The sequence below is a fragment of the Crinia signifera genome, chromosome 1 (assembly GCF_055691185.1).
Source record: "Crinia signifera chromosome 1, ASM5569118v1, whole genome shotgun sequence".
Taxonomy (NCBI): Eukaryota; Metazoa; Chordata; class Amphibia; order Anura; family Myobatrachidae; genus Crinia; species Crinia signifera.
Window position 1 is genome coordinate 116,893,625 of NC_139217.1, and position 20,339 is coordinate 116,913,963.

Below are 20,339 nucleotides of genomic sequence, written 5' to 3' on the forward strand. Positions count from 1 at the left end.
ATGCTGGGGGGGGGGCATTTTATACTGGTTTCCACAGGGGAGGGGACGTTTTATGCTGGTTGCCATGAGGCGGGGGGGGGGGGGGCAAGGGCATTTTCTGGTCGTTGCCACAGTTGGGGGCATTTTTTATTGGCACAGAGGGGGGGCGGGGTTGTTGCCTAAGGGCTGGAAAAACCGACCTGCTGCTCAGCAGAGTAGGTGAGCCGGCTATCAGCACGGCGGGGGCTGGATGTGTCTGGAATAGCTGACACGCTGCTCTGAGTTGTTTTAGCCACATCCAGTCCCCCCCCCCACCCTGACAGCCCGCTCACCGATTCTGCTGAGAGCGGCTGTTACAGCCGCATTCCATCCTGTCCCCCCCTCTGGGCATTTAGGGCACACTAAGGGCAATATCAGCCAATACACACTGCGGGCAGTGCTGAGCACACCTGACTCTCACCTCTCCTGGGGGCGCCCTGCTGCCACTGATGAAGTGCTGTCGCTCTGCCTCCTGCCTGTCGTACATGGTGAACGGGCCCCGCGTGTGGGGGTGCACGGGGGACTGGACACACGCCGCGGCCAGCACAGAGTCCCAGACCTCGCCATGGTGTCCGGCGCTGGCTGGTAGATACTGGCGCTGCCTGGTAAACGCGGAGGCTACTGGATGCGGGAGATGTAGAAAACATGCTGCTACCCCAGGGTGCGCAGCGGCAGCAACGTAATGTGTAAAACCAACAGTGATTGGTTGCCGGGCGGCCACTGTTCCATGATTGGTTCCCTGCGGCCGCTGCAGTGATTGGCTCGCAGCGGCTCACAGGTTCAGCACGGCGCGTCCTCTGGGACCCCTTTAGTTTTAAAAACTGAGTCCCCGGGGACCGTTTTAGGGTAAAATACGCGCTATAGCGTGTTTTTGCGAACCCTGTATCGGAATCAAATAAATACACGATACATAGCTCTTTTTGATTTGACATTTTCCTGAGGGTTATTGGTGACTGATAAGCGAAGTCTACATCCTATGACTAGTATCAAATTAGGTATCATCCATTTTTGCCCAATTACCACAGCCAATGAAAATTGACTGATGGTCCTTATTGCACTGTCCAATTAAAGGCCATTTTTATTCGCTGAAAAAGGATCAGCGATCGTGAAATAACACATGGAATCTTGGATAAATTCATAAGATCATAATCCTGGGATAGATTTTTTAAGCCTGGTGAAGTGAAAAAGTGGCCGGTGATAACGCACCAGTCAGCTCCTAGCTGTCATTTATCAAACTCAGACTGTAACTTGACAGCTAGGAGACGATTGTGCATTATCAACAACCATTTTATCACTTTTTCGAGCCTGAGGCACCTGACGCATAATTACTGATAGTGCTGTATATTGTGGCGAAATGGATAGCCCCAGCCAATTAGCAGCAGTAAGTTACTGCCGCTAATAGGATACTTTAAGGACAGATGTTATTTTTCAACTACTATGTTTTTATGATACCGACCTATGGGCCAGATGCACTAAGCTTCAAAAGTGATAAAAGGGGAGTGATAAACAGCCAGCTAATCTGCTCCTACCTGCTACGGATGGAGACCATCACTTCCTTAGTTGGCGCTCGCCAGAGCGTCCCCGCAGGAGGAGAGGGACTCCATCAGACAGTCACTCGGCGGTTGGGTGGTGTAACCATGCCCGTCTCCGCTTCAGAGAGACGGGTAGGGTTAGGGGGAAGGGTGATTTTGGGGTGGCGGTGGGGACCAGCGATGGCAGTAACGGATGGCGGTGGGGAGCTCCGTCGTAACAGGGCACACGCTCCCCCTTCCAATGGCTGGTGGGGGCTGGCGAAACAATCGCCAGCCCCTGCAAAGATGACACTTGCTCCATCTGTATGTTGAAAAATGTCAGGCAGGCGCTGATTGGTTGGTTGTTTATCACTCTCCAATTTATAACTTTTGAAGCTTGGTGCATCTGGCCCTATATTTTTGTAAGATCCTGGGAGATACTTTATGGTGATTTTCCTTCAAACTAATTGTTTACCATTTCACAATAAAGCCGCATACACACTGGATGACGAGGGCCGCAGCTGATATTGTGCTTCCACAGTAAACAATATATCGGCCGCAGATATCATTCGGTGATGTCACCTGCGCCCACACATGCAGGTTGTTTGCTTATGTTGCCAAATTGATCAACATTGTGAAAGTGTGTATGGGCGTTAAGGCTTGCATGGCTCCAGACATTTTGGGGGAGTTTATTAAAGGAAATTTGTAAAAAAAATAGGTGTATTTGTATCCAGAAATACACTTATTTTTGACATTTCGGGGGAAATTTACCAATATGAAAAACCTAGTTTTTCGTATTGGTATTTTCCCTACGACTGCATACGACTGTTTAAGTCGTATGCAAAGTCGTGTTCCGAAGGATCAGTTACAAAGCAGTCATATACGACTGCTTTGTAACCCTCCGATGTCGTAGGAATTCGTATTAGCAGCCGTATATACGGCTGCTAATACGAATTATTTGTAGGCAGTCTGCACGGATCAGTCAGATCCGTGCAGGCTGCAAGGTGTAAAAAAAAAATTAAATAAATAAATAAATAAAAAAACGGCGTGGGGTCCCCTCCACAGCCGAAACCAGCACCAGGCTGACAGAGGCTGGAGCCGGTAATTAAAAATCAGGGAACCCGACAAATAGGGGTTCCCTGATTTTTAACAACCAGCCCCAGGCTCCTGCTCTGGGGCTGGTTCCCAAAATACGGGGGACAAAATGACTAGGGGTCCCCCGTATCTTAAGAACCAGCCCCAGGCAAAACCAGCCAGCAGGGTAATGCCACAGCCGGGGGGAGACTTTTTATGCAAGTCCCCCCGGCCAAAGCATTAACCCTACCGACCAGTCAGCCTGGCCAGGGGCCCTGGGGGAGTGGGGACCCCCCCAATAAAGGGGTCCCCCCCCTCCAGGACTTACCTGACCAGGCTGAAGCCTGGTGCTGTCCTCGATGCCCCTGGGCGGTGGGCATCGAGCTGATAGCGGTGTAAAAAATAGAACAAACTATTGTTTTTTACTGTTGCACTACAAGTGCCAGCAAGCCTCCGCAGCAAGCTGGGACTTGGAGAACCACAAGTCCCAGCCTGCTGGGCATTAAAGGGCCTGCTGGGTCTTGTAGTGCCACAGTAAAAAAAATAGTTAAATAAAACACACTGACACCCATTTTAAATAAAAGTTTAATACACACATTACATACATACTGATACTTACCTTTCTTGATCCCGTAGGTAGCCCTGGTCCTGATGTCCTGTGTCGTCCTCCAGGTCCATGTCGGCTGTCTGCGTCGTCCTCCAGGTCCATGTCGACGGTCCGTGTCGTCCTCCAGGTCCATGGCGGTGTCCGGTTCCGAAGAAATCCATGTTGGAGCTGTGGAAGGAAATCCTACTCACCTGGTCCTGCGCTGAAGAAGTCTTCTCTTGATCCGACGTAATCCAGGTAATCTTCACAGCTGTCGGCGCTCCCCGCTGTCTCCGCTGTCTCTGCATCGCGCTGAGGAGAGATGCTGAGAAGTTTCATATTCGGCGCCTCTCCTCAGACTGAATTCTATTGGCCGCCTAGCAGGCCAATCAGGAGCCGAGAAAGTCGGCTCCTGATTGGCCTGCTAGGCGGCCAATAGAATTCAGTCTGAGGAGAGGCGCCGAATATGAAACTTCTCAGCATCTCTCCTCAGCGCGATGCAGAGACAGCGGAGACAGCGGGGAGCGCCGACAGCTGTGAAGATTACCTGGATTACGTCGGATCAAGAGAAGACTTCTTCAGCGCAGGACCAGGTGAGTAGGATTTCCTTCCACAGCTCCAACATGGATTTCTTCGGACCCGGACACCGCCATGGACCTGGAGGACGACACGGACCGTCGACATGGACCTGGAGGACGACGCAGACAGCCGACATGGACCTGGAGGACGACACAGGACATCAGCACCAGGGCTACCTACGGGATCAAGAAAGGTAAGTATCAGTATGTATGTAATGTGTGTATTAAACTTTTATTTAAAATGGGTGTCAGTGTGTTTTATTTAACTATTTTTTTTACTGTGGCACTACAAGACCCAGCGGGCCCTTTAATGCCCAGCAGGCTGGGACTTGTGGTTCTCCAAGTCCCAGCTTGCTGGCACTTGTAGTGCCACAGTAAAAAACAATAGTTTGTTCTATTTTTTACACCGCTATCAGCTCGATGCCCACCGCCCAGGGGCATCGAGGACAGCACCAGGCTTCAGCCTGGTCAGGTAAGTCCTGGAGGGGGGGACCCCTTTATTGGGGGGGTCCCCACTCCCCCAGGGCCCCTGGCCAGGCTGACTGGTCGGTAGGGTTAATGCTTTGGCCGGGGGGATTGCATAAAAAGTCTCCCCCCGGCTGTGGCATTACCCTGCTGGCTGGTTTTGCCTGGGGCTGGTTCTTAAAATACGGGGGACCCCTAGTCATTTTGTCCCCCGTATTTTGGGAACCAGCCCCAGAGCAGGAGCCTGGGGCTGGTTGTTTAAAATCAGGGAACCCCTATTTGTCGGGTTCCCTGATTTTTAATTACCGGCTCCAGCCTCTGTCAGCCTGGTGCTGGTTTCGGCTGTGGGGGGGACCCCACGCCGTTTTTTTTTTATTTATTTAATTTTTCTATTTTTTTACACTGAAGCCTGCACGGATCTGACTGATCCGTGCAGGCTAAAACGCAAATACGACTTGAAAATGGTGTTCTATTTTCCTGTCGTATTTGCGTGGGTGTTTTACACCACTAAGCAGCCGTATTATCAGTACGGCTGCTTAGTAAATCAGAAACCACCATTCTTTTGAATGGTGATTTCTGTCGTATCCTATCGATGGTGTAGACATTCGTATTTGTAAATACAAATACGAATGTTCCATCTTTAGGACTACGAATTGTTGTATTTTTGAGATTGTAAATCCCGAAAATACAAATTCGTAAAAAAAAGGTGTATTTCTCCCTACGAATACACCTTTTTTCTACGAATCCATTTTGGTAAATGTCCCCCTTCTTCTCAACACTTTTTTTTTACATGTTTTTATTTTATTTGTCTCAATATCATCTCCCAGGTTGGTTTCCATATGCATGTCCCCTAGTGCTTTCATCCCTACTCCATGTTACTCATTTTAGCTTCCTGGCATGTGAATAAGATATAAATGTGTGCCCTTATAAACGTTGAATTTTTCAACAAATAAAATTTCAGTAAGTACTGTAGGTTACAATAAATATTATATATTTTGCATTTTTTATTCCACAAATTGATCACATATTTTATTATCATCATTTGTTTATTTGTAAGGTGAAGATGCTACAAATTGGGAAGTAGCGGGGCAATTGTAGCTACTTAGAATGATTAAAAAAGTGTATCTAGTTATACTTGGTTTATTTTCTGTGGTGTATGAATATGTTACAGAGGTTGTTCTCACAAATAGCATTGCCATTTTATAAATGATATTGGAAATCCTAAATCAGTGTTTTTCAACCACTGTGCCGTGGCACACTAGTGTGCCTTGAGCTGTTCTCAAGTGTGCCCCCAGATCTGAGATGCCCAAACCAGTTTACAGCCACCACCAGTTCAACTGTTATTTACTGGTCTCTTCTTTTCATGTAAAAGGCCAATGTATTTTATTTGTGTTACCTGTGGGGACCAGTGTGATTGTTTGTTGTATGGAAGCCAATAGGTTTGTTTTTTTTTCCTGTGGGGGCCAATGTGTTTTGCCCTGTGGGGATCTCATGGTGTGCCTTGGCAATTTAAAAATCTTATTTAGTGTGCCGCAAGGTAAAAAGGTTGAAAATCACTGTCCTAAATATTTTGTGCCTGGCTCCTGGAAGTTTACTAAACTAAAAATGTGTTACTTGGCCACCCGTGATGTTTGCTTGACAATTCTAAACAGTCACACTGATTCATAAGGCATCACAAAAGAATGTAAGGTTGTAGAAAGATCCTTGTTGTACATTCTGTAGCATGGAAAACTTTCTTTCTTTTATGAGTTGAAAATATCTAGACATATGCGGCCAAATGTAATAGCCCTGCGGGATGCCAGATGAATTCTAGTTTTTTTTTAAAGGGGCAATCATTTACAAGCAGTGGTTCCCAACCCTGTTCCTCAAGTACCCCCAACAGTGCACGTTTTCCAGGTCACCCGGCAGGTGCACTCATTATTCAGACACATTTTAAAAGATCCACAGGTGGAGCTAATTGTGTCACTTGTGATTCTGGGGGAAATTTACTAAAGGAAATTTGTAAAAAAAATAGGTGTATTTGTGTCCAGAAATACACTTATTTTTGACATTTACTATATCCCGAAAATATGTCAATTCGTATACGTATTGATGTGCTATCAATCCGAATACGAATTGCCGTATTTTCGGGATAGTAAATGTCAAAAATAAGTGTATTTCTGGATACAAATACACCTATTTTTTACAAATGTCCTTTAGTAAATTTCCCCCACTATGTGGAGACCTGGAAAACGTGCACTGTTGGGGGTACTTGAGGACCAGGGTTGGGAACCACTGATTTACAAGGCATGGTTTTTCCTTGTTATTGATTGCCCCTTTAAAATAATACTTGATTTAGGCCTGCCTTGCCGCATGGCTGACAAACTCGGAGGCTATTACATTTGGCCGATGGTGTCTTCAAATTAGAAATTATCTTAGAATTGTGTTTATGGTAATTAGCGTCTCTCTACTTTTTTCATTATTTATTCAAATATTTTCAGGGTTGTACATTTGTTACTAGATTGCTCTGTGTTTTGTATTTTGGTTATAACAATGCTTTTTGTATTGTATAAATGTCCCACAATGCTCACTGTATTATGCAGACATTGCATTGGACATTGGTGCAGCCTCTGCAGTGCATCGGGGCCCCTTGAGAGCTGCTGTCCCTGTCAGCCACTGTTTTTGTCTGCCTCCCTTTCACCCACTGCCGCGTTGCTTATTGTAAACTTGTGGTTGGGGTGGAGGAGGGTGCCCAAATTATATTTTTGCAATCGGCTTCTATGCTGTAATGGGAGCCAGGTGCTGCATGCACTTCTACATTGCAGCACCTGGCTTCTGTTATTGAGCAGGAGCCAGCATTTAGGTGTCACCCCTTGGCAGGTGACACTGGGTGCGGGGGGTGCACCCCAGCAGTGCTGCCACTGGTTAACCACTAGTATGCAGTTTTTGCCACATCAATATTTCCAATGGGACCACAAGTTTATATTTAAGTGTTCAACAAAATGTGACCCATTACACTGTGGGCTGCAAATGTTTTATTTTCAGCTCATACAAAGAAACCAAGATTAGCAAAGGGCCATCCCTGTGTTAGAAATAAACAATTACACCTACATATGAATTATTGTTTCTTGTGACATGGCACAATAGAGCATTTTAACAGATGCCTGTTTATATTTATCATGCTTTCATTGTACTGAATGCAATTACATCCCATTGTGTGTTCTGCAGATCAGCTTGTATTTCTTTCAAGCTTCCTGGTATTCCAATATGTGGAAGAACTGGTGAAAAAGAGGATTTTGAGAAAATTGTCATACAGCAATCAAATGCAGCAGGTGAGGGGTACATAGCAAACCGCAAAATGTCTACCAATAAAACTAAAGCTGCGCCTTGCAGACTATGGCAGAATATGCAGATATGCAGAATAAGGGCACAGGTTTCCTTAGGAACGCTGTTAAAGGGGCTTTTAGAGGCTAAAAGTAAAAAAAAAAAACAGACTGGGGGGGATTCAGTTCAATGTTATATTAGTACTTTACTACAGGGGACATCAAGCCTTTGAAAGACATAAAGTGGAGAATTTGCACAGAGCAACAAATTGGCTTTTAACTGTAATGTATCTAGCACAGCCAGAAACAGAATGACAGAAACTGATTGACAAAATATTAAAAGGGAGGAAGTATACAACTGAGAGTAAAAGTCAGTAACCCTCGCCATGCATTGTTAAGATTAGTCAGTGACTTTATACAAATTTGCTACAAAAAAATGGCAAGTCCTAAGTGCCCTATGGCCTTATTCGGTTTGTTTTGCAAATGAGCAAAAATCGCAAATCACTATTTTTGACAATCTGAGCATGCATGCACCTGCCAGTGCTCATGTGCAACCTCTTAATTGTGGTTGCATTACTAAAAATGGTACTGCAGTCTAATGCTGGTCACACATCAGACCAACTTTCCTCCAACCATCCAATTAGTTGCTTGGATGGAATAAAAATCTGGTACTGGATGGGTGCAAATGACAATCAGAAATGTGCTCATTAACCCAGCAAAATTGACAAAAACGTTCAGTCAAAATGTTTAAATCTAACAGGTTCAACTACAGTACCGTGTCTGAGCGACAGTTTTTGTCCTTTTCCAGATTTTGGGAGCAAAGTTCTGAAGTGGATATTACATTTGCTCCCATCCAGTACCATATTTTTATTCCATCCAGGCAACTAGTTTGATGGTTGGAGGAAAGTTGGTCTGATGTGTGGCCAGCATAAGACATGGCAACAGAGTGGAGAGTCTGCGTTTGTGGGACCGTCAACTGGGGCATGGCCTGCACAATGCTGGTGTGTTCTGATGTTTTTTTGGTGGGGAGACGTGGTGGCTGCTTGATGTCACACACAGCCCCTGTAATCCAAATGATAGCAGCACTGCAACTGGTTTCGCAGCTAGGGGGCTACCCTAAATTTGTGACCACTTCATTATAAAATGGGCAATTTGCTGTATAATGTGCATCACGGGGTGGTAACCAGGGTTCGGGGTGGATTTGCTTTGTTCTGGGTAGCCCCCTGGCCGTTGTAATTTTTTGAAAAAAATTTTTTTTCTTAGATGGACAAAACCATGTACACTGCAGGTGGGGCAGATGTTACTTGTGCAGAGAGAATTAGATTTGGGCGGGGTTTTACTTCAAAGTGAGATCTATATTGCAGTGTATAAATAAAGCAGCCAGTATTTACCCTGCACAGAAACAAAATAACTCACACAAAGCTAATTCTCTCTGCACAAGTAACATCTGCCCCACCTGCAGTGCACATGGTTTTGTCCATCTAAGAAGGATTTTGACAGAAAGAGTGAACTAGAATAAGGCCCTATGGTCCTTATTCAGATTTCATCGGTACTGCGCGCATTCGCACGCAGTACCGATGTTGTGCGTCTGCGCATGCGCAGGCGTGTTTCTGCGCAGGCGCATGGTGCGTGCACCCACGGCGACCTTTCGGGTCGTCGGGCGCACGCACCCATGGCAGCGAGGGGGGGGCGGAGATGGGCGGGGAGCGCCGGGTTGCCCCATTACCATATGGGAATGCCCAGCGTTCCATGGGCGTTTCCATGAGAACGCTGGGCGTTCTCATGGTAATGATGCAGTAACGCAGGTGTGTGGGCCGGGTAGCTGACATCACCGGATGTCAGCTGCCCGCCCATATCACGCCAGCGTGCACACAAATGTAAGTAACTCAAAAGTCACTTATATAAGCGTGCACGCTAAACATCATTCGATGGTCACCGACCATCGAATGATGTGGGCAGACACCCCAGCAAAGCGAATGGATGTTTATGCAAAACATCCATTTGCTGCTGTGCGGGCGAAGCCGCACTTTGCTGGGGCGACGAGGGGGGGGGGGCGCGTGCGTTCGCCGGGCGGGGTTTGGTGGACTCGCAAGCCTTGCGAATCAACCTGAATAACCCCCATTGTGTGTACTAAAATGCAGAATAAAAGAAAAAGTAGCAAAAGACTCAAGTTGCTACAGAATTAAACAGATCACATACATTATACATATTGCTAATTTTTTCGCATGGTGCATCTGTATATATACTGTAAAAATACAATTGATCCAAAATCTGTCTGGTCAAGAGAACTTTCATGGGTGACTCATATCTCCTTGTTCTCCACCACTGTTCTAGAGCAAGTTTAATGTAAAACCTCTAGTCATGAGTGATATGCCGTAGCTACATTTTCTGTTCAAATATTGCATATTGTTCTTCAGAAAGCAAGATGTCATTTAAAACTCATTAAAATATATGTAAAATATGTTCATTGTTGCTTTTCAATTCGAAATTAGTTACATCCATGCTGTCACGTTATATTATCCATAAAAGTATTCAGTCACATGTTTCATATCATAATGTATTATAATTTCAGGTGTTCCTGAAGAAGATGTCAAAGCATCTTTAGGTGAAGAACTTTTTAAAATATGTTATGAAGAAGATGAACATGTCTTGGAAGTTGTTGGAGGGACATTGAAGGACTTTTTAAACAGTTTTAGTACCCATTTGAAGCAAAGTGGTCATTCCAAACCACACGAAGATACTGTTGGACTTCAAAAAGGGTCAATTCTTTGCCTAGAAAAAGAACCAGGTCACTTAAATGTGTATTACTTTTTTCCTAATAACATAACTACACTGATCCTACCTGGAATTATCAAGGCAGCAGCTAAGACCTTGTACGAAACTGAAGTGGAAGTGAAGTTCATACCACATCACGTCAACGATGGCAATGACTTTATTAAGGAACCCTATCTATTGTATTCTGTGCAGGTCAAAAATACAGAACCTTCCTTATCGCCTTGTAAGCCACAGTCCTATGTTGTTATCTCAGCTTCCATTTTCTGTAAGACGTTTCCCTTCCATTTTATGTTTGACACAGACATGAACATGCTACAGATTGGTAATGGCGTGAAGAAACTACTCAACAGAAAAGATATTCCTGGAAAATCCAATTTTGAGGAACATTTTGAGATAATTTCCCCAAAGATAAGCAGCACTTTCAGTGGGATAATGACTATGCTCAATATGCAGTTCATTATAACAGTCAAAAGATGGGACAACACAATTGAGAAATCGCCAAAGGTGAGATAAAATAATGGCAAGCACCACAACCTGTTCTTTTATTCTAATCATTTAATGTAGGGCCAAACAGGCGTGCAAAGCAGGGAGGCACCAGGTTGTGTAGGTGCTCTCCCTGCTCTGCGATTCTGTTGTGTGCAGTTACATGAACAGTGCTGCCGACTGCTGTGTGTTGTAAGGCAGCGGCGCCTGCTGAGGGGAGGACTTACATAACAGAGAACAGCAGCAGCAGGGAAAGTCCCGGCATCTCCCATGCTCACTGCAATGCCGAGTCCCTCCCCCCTGATCATAGCATCAGGGTCAGAACAGCCTGTGCAGAGCTGTGATTGGAGGAGCTCAGTAGATGCTTATTAAAGGAGCCCCTAATTGGAGGACGGGGTCACATGCTCCCCTGACCCCTGAAATTCTTATTCTAGATCATTAACAGAATGGCCCCATCTGTGAGTTACAGTATGCATCCAGCACGCTACCTACTCTGTATTTGTAACTCCTGCCCCCCCCCCCCCTCTCATTTTCGCTCTCTCTCTCTCTTGCATGTTTTATATTTCTTCTCTATTTTCAGTGCCCAACTTCTGCCCCACTCTCTCTACCCAGAATCTGCCCACCTTCTCCCCCCTCTCTGCCCAGCATATGTCCATCCTCTCTGTCCAGCATCTGTCCCCCCTCTCTGCCCAGCATCTGCCCTCCTCCTCTCTCTGCCCAGCATCTGCCCTCCTCCTCTCTCTGCCCAGCATCTGCCCTCCTCCTCTCTCTGCCCAGCATCTGCCCATCAACTGTCCTTCTCTCTCTCTGCCCAGCATCTGTCCCCCTCCCTCTGCCCAGCATCTGTCCCCATCTCTTTACATAGTGTCTGCCCAACATCTGACCCCCCTCTTTCTGCATATGTGTCCCCCCTCTCTGTCTAAATAGCATCCCCCCCCCTTTATATCTCTGCCCAGCATCTGTCAACTATCCTTCTCCCAGAATCTGTCCCCTCCTCTCCTTTGCCCAGCATCTGTCTCCCCCTCTTTCTGCATAGCATTTGTCCCCCCTCTCTATCTGCCCAGCATCTGTCACTACCCTTTTTGTGCTCCTATCTCTCCCCCTCTCTTGGCCCAGCACCTGTCCCCCCTCTGCCCAGTAGTGTCTGTCAGGGCGCCCAGCACTACAAGTGTGGATTCCGGTAGCGCTCTGTACTTACCCCTGGGCAACATGTAACCCCCCTGGGCAATTAGAATCCTCCCCTAGGTAATGATCATGTAAACCCCCATGGCAATAATCGTGTATCCCTCTTGGCAATGAGCATGTAATCCCCCTTGGCAACAAGCATGTAATCCCCCGTGGCCAGTAGCAAGAAACCCCTGGCATCGAGCAAGAAGCCCCTGACAACAAGCATGTAACCCCTGGCAATGTGCATGTAACTCCTGGCATGTAGGTAGTGGCACTTATGTGGAATAATATGTAATAGGCATTATGGTGTGTGGTATAATGTGTAATTGGCATTATGATGTGTGGTATAATGTGTAACAAGCATACCGATGTGTAGCATAATGTGTAATGGACATTACAGTGTGTGCAATGGCAATACGTGGCTTGTGGTGTAATGGGCATTACGGTGTGTGGCATAATGTGTAATGGGCATTATGATGTGTGGCATAAGGGGCATTACAGTGTAAATTTTTGCCACATGCCTGTGTGTGTGTGTGGGTGGACACCAATTCATTTTCTGGTATAGGGCAACAACATTTCTAATCTATTTATGACACTGCTGCTACTGAGCATATCAAGTGTATGAGGCAATACAACTATGGGCATTATACAGTACAACCCTTTTTTTTTTCAGCATGTGCCTTTGTCATGTGCTGTCTATTTGTAAAGTATAGTTTGCAATGGGGGCGCCGAACACCCTAGCACTGGCCCTGCTGCTAAAGACATTAAATCGGCATAAATATTTATTTAAAAGTGGTCTCCTGAAAGCACAAAGGCCAGAATCTACTGCGGTAACAGAGTGGAAGTGGCTTGCACGAAAACTGCACACAAGCCCTCTCTTCTCCTTAAACCGCTTCTATGTTATAAACATGTGAACACTGCAGCCCAGAATTTGTCAATTTAATATGAAGCTCACTGAATTTTTATAAAATTAAGAATAATTACTGCATCATGCATAATGGTGCATAAACTAGTTTGTAAGTGCTCTCAACCATGTATTCATCCTTCTGTAGCTTCACACCTCTCCTTTTCTTTTTTTATCTGCATTATTTGTTCCTAATTTAACATATTAGTATCTGCATTTTTTTAGCAGCTAATGAGAGGGATTCAGTATTAAATCCCGGCGGTCGGGATCCCGGCGTTCAGAATCCCGACGCTGGAATCCCGACCGCCGAAATCCCGACAAGGGGGGACGTGGATTGCCCCCCCTTGCGGGCTCGCTGCGCTCGCCATGCAGCGGGCCCGGTGCCTCGCTACGATCGGCACACTAATTTATTCTCCCTCCGGGGGTGTCGTGGAAACCCACGGGGGGAGAAAGTGTCGGGATTTCAGCGTCGGGATTCTGAACGCCGGGATCCTGAACGCCGGGATCCCGACCGCCGGGATTTACACTACATCTCAATGAGAGATGGCAAAATAAGAAAACTGATATTAAAATATAGTATTTAACAAATAAACATTGTATCCAAAACAAGCTTCGATTGTTTGTCTTAAATAATGGTGTTGGTTTAAGACAGTGAACTCAAGTTAATATAATAGTGTTGAGTTAGAACTGGGGTAGCCAACCCTAGTCCTCGAGAGCTACCAACAGTGCATGTTTTGCAGGTCTCCTCACAGAATCACAAGTGAGCTAATTAGCTCCATCTGTGTATCTTTTAAAATGTGTCAGTGATTAATGAGTGCAGCTGTGCAGCAGCTAGGTTGTCTGGAAAATGTGAACTGTTGGTAGCTCTCGAGGGCTAGGGTTGGCTACCACTGAGTTAGAAGATCAGGTTCGTGTTGAAGACATAAATGTCAGTGGACGAGTATGTAAAACACTAAAGCTAGGTACACACTATGTAATGTGTATACCCAGCTGATACGACACACAACGTAACATGTCATTGGCATGTGCCTACACTCTTGCCTATGGGGATTATTCAGTAAGAATCTAAAAAACAATATATTTATGTAATGAACAAAACCATGCTGTAGTGCAGGTGGGGCAGATGTAACATGTGCAGAGAGTCATATTTTTTCTGCCTCTGATCCAATAGGCATCCATAATAGATCAAATTTAGAAGGCGGTATAACTTTGTTAAAATGAAAAACTAATTCTTTGTTTTGCAGTGTGGGTGATTATTTATTTTGTCTCCTATTTTGCCCCGCCCTCTTTCAGTAGAAGTTCAAAGTGCGTCTTATGGTGTGTACACACAGTACAATTCAGCAGACAATTTTGACTATATAGTCAAAATCACATCTGGATTGTATGCAGATTTCATGCAGATTGCACAGGTTTTTTAATCTAGCAATCCCGATGCGCACTCCCGCACAGCACAAATCGAAGCCAGATAGACAGGGCTGCATTGACTATATAGTACAGATAGTCAAAATTGCTGGCCTGTCTTCTGGCGTGCCCCCACTGGGATCAAATCGCACAGCCGTCGACCGTGTGGACACACCATAACTGTCCTTAAAGGGACAGTTTTCTTACTACTATTGGATTGTATACATTTTTGCTTTGTGATGTACTAGAACTTTGATATAGATGTTGAAACCTATGCGGTCTTATGGGCCCTACACACATGCCGATGTGTGCAGGGCTACCTAGCTGCGCTATGTCGGGCTGTGCTGCGCCGCTATCGCCTAGCACACAGAGCTGACAGCCCACACACAGAGCGAGCTGTCAGCTCTGTGTGCTAAGCGAGCGGACAGCACCAGTGTTCTCCGGTGGGAGAACACTGCCGATGCCGAGATTGATGGACACTGTCCGTCAATCTCGGCCACCGATAAAGACGCGCGGGGACGCGCGCCGATGCAGATACAGCCCCCACACATATACCGATGTGAGGGCATTTGCTAAGCGACTTTGCAAAACTAAGCAAAATCGCTTAGAAAATGCCTTAATATCGGCATGTGTGTAGGCCGTATTAGCCTAGAAAAACTTCTTGTTGTATCTTGTTGTTGACCTGTCGAAAGCCAACTGTATACCTGTCTCTGGCTATAGTCTTGTTGGACTTTTCACTTTTTTCATTTTGTCTTGGTAGAAGACACCGCACTCACAAACTTTTACTTCCAAAATGCTTGGTTGCCGTTCTCAGTAGATGCTGTATTTATATCCTAATCTGTGGGTATTTAATGGAGAACTCTCCAGATGTATAATAACAATATCCAACAAAGTTTTAATCCTTCTCCATATGAGACCAGACCCAATAACATCCATAACGTACAAACAGTATTTTTTCATGTCTTATGGACATTGGAAGCAAAATATATAAATATGCCATTCTTTGTTGAGGGAAAGTATATTGATTGCAGCTTTTTTTTAGTCCATTTATTGTATCTACAAATCTTGTGATCTGAAGACCACCTGTATTTGTACTAGGTGTCAAAATCCCATACCTGTAGGAAAATCTTTTGTTCTAATGGTTGTATGTTTACTGTATGCTTACTTAGTATACAGTCATAAGTCACACGTAACACATTGGAAGCTCCCCCAATTTCCATTATTTCAGCAAACAACTGAATCTCCAACTGTATGGCCATCTATGGTACAAATCCAGTTATTTTGTAAACCTGCCAAACCGCAACATTTCCAGAACTTCTGTAAACAGCCAAAATCGTGATTACCACAAATGCCCTGGATTACAGTTAGCTTTAGATTTCTAACTTGTTCTACTTTGTTACTCGGATGACGTCATCAGCACATACCCTGAATTCATCCATCCGAAAAGTAATATCCCTTTCACATCGCAAAAATTACCACATTCATGCTGGTTTCTTGCCGTTTCGACCTGGTAATTGGTGCAACGTGAAAGGGGTTAACGGTTTCAGCTAACGGTAGCAACACGGCAATATGAACCGGGAAAAAGAAGGGTTCTTATCGGTTCATTGCCTTGTTGCTGTGCAGTGTGAACGGGTTAATCGGGTCGAGCAACCGGTTTCCATTTCACACTATGGAGGAGGCAGCGCTTGGAGCAACGCCAGCTCTAAGCGCTGCCTCCTCCCCCGCCCCCCGATTACGCTCTGTCGCGCCCCCACATGAAGTCAGTGAACTGGCAATATTGCCGGTTCGCTTATGCGATCTGAACAGACTGCACATGCAGGGTCACCCCGGGACTGCATTTGCGGTCTGAAAGCGGTATAAGTCCGTCATTACGAACAGAGGAAAAGTGATACGATGGTGAGTAACCGTCGAATGATTTCTCCTCTGTGCGGGCGCATGCGAGCGGATCTGTATATATCGCGGGGATTCGTGCAGCAGGGTGGGTGTGCATTCGGCAGGGCTGTGTTTACCTGCTCCCTATATTTTATACACAAAAACTTTAATTAAATGTGACATGTGTTTAGTAGGTTAGAAGGTGTTTTTTATGAGGTTTGTTCAACTTTATGCTGGTTTTTGTTTTGTTTTTTGATCCCTGGAGAAGCTTCTGCTGTAAGACTGATATCATTTTGTTTTGACATGTTAATATAGTATATTATATATCACCTGATGAAACTGCGTATCACATCATTAGCTGTGCTGGCACAATATCTTTTACTTTTTATGGTTAAGCTATTTGTATATGACTGCAAATGTCTGCACTTAACATGTCTGCGTCCGTCCTTATAAAAGTTATCTAAACAAAATGTTAAATCTTTTGCTGATGTCACAGTTCTAATGGAGAAACGGTGAGAAAAACATGAAGCTGTACATTTAAATTCCTAGGGTATTATGATGTGACACATAGGTAAGTATTAAACATTTCTTAAGTTGCATATTTCTTTCATCAAGCCAGACTAAAATTGTACAATGCAGGTAATGTGCATTAATTGCTATACACAAAGACCTTAATGGATCTTAATGGAACGTCTTCCTTGGCTTTTGTAAACAGCTAGCACCCAAGGATGTAATTGAGTTTAAACCTACACTTCTGTCAGCCCTCGCTGTTTCCCTATTCCGGTATTGCTATTGGGACATTTCATACAGTAGGTGTTATTGAATGACAGATATTTCAGTCTAAACACAGTGAAAGTTACAGTTTGTGAATATTTGCAGTCCACAGAGTTAGATGGACCTTAAAGCACCACAGCAACAATGGGAATTAAAATTGGTATTCATTCGAACTAATTTTGACCTTAGAAAATTATGGTTTAAAATGGCTTCTTTTGCAGACCTAAGTTTGCCACTCTGCTATTTGTATATGACTGCAGTATCAGATTGGAGTGAGGAGACCGTAGTATCAGATTGGAGTGAGGAGAGCCCTGCTTCATTCACACCAGAAGTGCTAAATATTATGGAGTAACTCAGGATTGCGGAATAGTAATCTAGAAGAATCTCATGATCTTGGCCTGCTGATAGCTGTAAACATAGCTCAAGCATACAGATAAAATTATATATATATATATATATATATATATATGTTTGTGTGTGTGTATGTATGTGTATATATATATATATATGTGTTTCCATATCCTCATTAGCCATAGTTTACTGGCTCTAACTGTATACAGTACCTTTCAATATACAGTATATTATTTATTTTATTCATCCAATGGAGATTTCTCTTCCTTCTCCTTATTTACTATAGTGACGTCCATTTTTAACTGATTTGTTTTGTGATATTAGTTTTATATAGACACATATATTATGATGGCCTAAAGGCAAGTTCCCTTAAATGCAGACCTCACATTAGGTTTGGCTGCAATCACCAGGAGCTGTGTATTGTTTTATGCAAAATGACACTTTGATTGCAGCTCTTGTTTAATGAGTATCCCAAGAGATTGACTGCTTTCATTTCCAGGAGCTGTTGTTATGTGGCTTTGTTGTATTTCCATTACAGTTACAGAAGAGAAAATAATGTATTCTATTTGTTGTCTATCTATTATATGTTACACAGTTATTTCACATTGTTCTATTGTTTTAGTTAATTATTCTGTACTGTTCTCTCGCATTCAAAAGAAACTATTATCTCACAGTGGGTCCTTTTCTTATGTTGAAAGTTGGATCAAGCATACATGTTTTGGGAAAAATACAGAAAGAGATGCAAATGCATTAGAAACATATAATACTGTGGGGTAGAAAAATGCTTTCCGGAGTTTCCCTTCTTTACTCTGGTAGCGGCAGAAGAAAACATTAATAACCCACGTATGTATTTTTTACTGATTTTTTTTTTCTTTCTAAACTTTTACATTAATTCATTTTTATACAGCAAGATGTTTCCTGTTTTACTTAGCGTTATGTCCTCATACTGTACATCTTTGCAGCAGTCACACCTAACAGGTTGTGTGGGAATCTTCTAGATCTAAAAACAAGTAAAAGCATCAAAGTTGTAGCAGAACACGTCTGTACAAAGTGCCCGATTCAGACCTTTTCTCTAGGCAGCGTAGTATATTCACTGCCTGGCGAGCAGGTAAAAGCTGCCAAACGCACACAGCCGCCGAGTGAAACTCCGCACTAGCATGCGGGCGTATGTGCACGCCTACACAGCCGCTCACATGCGGACGCACAGAGGAAAAATCATTGGATGGTCGCTCACCATTGATTGATTTCTCCAGCCATTGCTCTGTAAAGTAAGTCTATACTTTACAGATGCCCGCTATCCACTGAATTCAGGGTGGGCGCTGATGTCATGTGATGTCAGCCGCCCATTCCGAGGATGCATTTCCATGTGCGTTCCCACCATTGGGCGGGGGAACGAATTTGCCGAATCGCCCACAAAGTGCTAGCAGCTGCAGCTTTTTTCCTATTGGCTTAGTGGTAGCTCATCAGTTCCTGGCAGCTGCAGCTTCTCCAGAGTCATCTTCTGGGTCCCGGTGGTCATGTTGATTAGTGCTGAGCGGAAGTTCAGTTGAATTTTCTCCCACGATCCCTAAACCTCTCCACCATCGGCATTCTGAGAATATTGACATGTCACATGGCAAGATTGTAACATGTCAACATTCTGAGAATGTCTACGCAGTGCCTGTCAACATATTGACTATTAACATGTGTTGTTGGCATTACGAATGTAAAACAGGTTCACCATGTGACTAGATCCCATCCTGAGATGGTGATAACAGAACAAGGAGGGCAGGTGCATGTGTACTGCTGCGATCATTATTAAAGTCCATCCATCTGGCATTTCTTACTGCACGTGACAAATGACATCAGAGAAAGGCCTTTTCCTTTCATTAGCAGAACCATAAGTCTTTTTCCAGAGCTCGCCGTTTAGTACAGTGCCTTTCATCATTCTATAACCATCAATTCAGTCTTCATAGAGTACATGATAATCCTGTTTTAAGTCATTAAGTAGCTTGGACAAAGTCTAGAAGAAATGGGACTAGATTATGACATCATGGGCAACAGTGTCAAGAGGTCTGAAATTAGGAAAAATATGGCAACAGAGAAAGTACAGTACCCAGTGTTCTCTTTTTCAGTTCAAAGAGGTGGGAAAATAAATACATACAGTAGCTTATGTATGTTCCTAGTGCAGTAAAATACTGAATTTCTACAATCAAATATGTTTTCATGCATTTAGGACTATCATGCTGAAATGTTTTCAGAATTAGGGTAAAACATGCAATACACACTTATATTAGGGTAAAACATGCAATACACATTTAGGAAATCTAATTTTGCGGTCATATAGAACATTTTTCCAAAAATAATATGGACTGCTTTTTGCATTTCCCCCTGAGAGGGATACAATTTGATCCCTCCCTGCGGGTTGACTTCCAGATCCAGGGGTCGCAAAGGACAGCTCTTGGGAGAGTGGTCCTTTATGGAAATCTGCATGCATGCGGCATTAATAAATGCGGTACTTGTGAGTTATCTGGGCTGCCGATTTTTTGATTGTATGCCTTAAGTTAAGGCATACAATCAGATGCGATGCGATGCGATATCGCATCGCATCGCATGCGATCATCGGATGCGATGACCCGATTTTTCCATAGGAATCAGTGTTAAAATGGACTGAGTCCATTTTAACATGGAATTCAATGGGAAAAAGGGGTCCTTTTCATACCCCTACTATCCAAGTGGGCATGGAGTTGGATATAAACCTGTGGCGAGCGTAGCGAGCCACCGAGCCCCGCGAGGGGACGGTATTCTGTGTCCCCTCGCGGGGCACGCTACGCTCGCCACGCTTCGGGCTCGGTGGCTCGCTACGCTCGCCACAGGTTTATATCCAACTCCATGCCCACTTGGATAGTAGGGGTATGAAAAGGACCCCTTTTTCCCATTGAATTCCATGTTAAAATGGACTCAGTCCATTTTAACATTGATTCCTATGGAAAAATCGGGTCATCGCATCGCATCCGATGGTCGCATGCGATGCGATGCGATGTGCCCGATCCGACCCGATTTAGAAATCGGCAGCCCGGATAACTCACAAGTACCATA

At 44.4% G+C, this 20,339-nt stretch overlaps 1 protein-coding gene across 1 annotated transcript in view; it reads left to right on the forward strand.

Moving 5' to 3' along the window:
- Nucleotides 1-20,339, forward strand: part of GUCY1A1 (guanylate cyclase 1 soluble subunit alpha 1) — an 80,045-nt gene that overhangs the window by 20,441 nt on the left and 39,265 nt on the right. The window contains exons 3-4 of the mRNA XM_083172208.1: nt 7,440-7,543; nt 10,107-10,813. Coding sequence (XP_083028334.1) covers nt 7,440-7,543; nt 10,107-10,813 — 811 coding nt within the window. The remainder of the gene's footprint in view (nt 1-7,439; nt 7,544-10,106; nt 10,814-20,339) is intronic.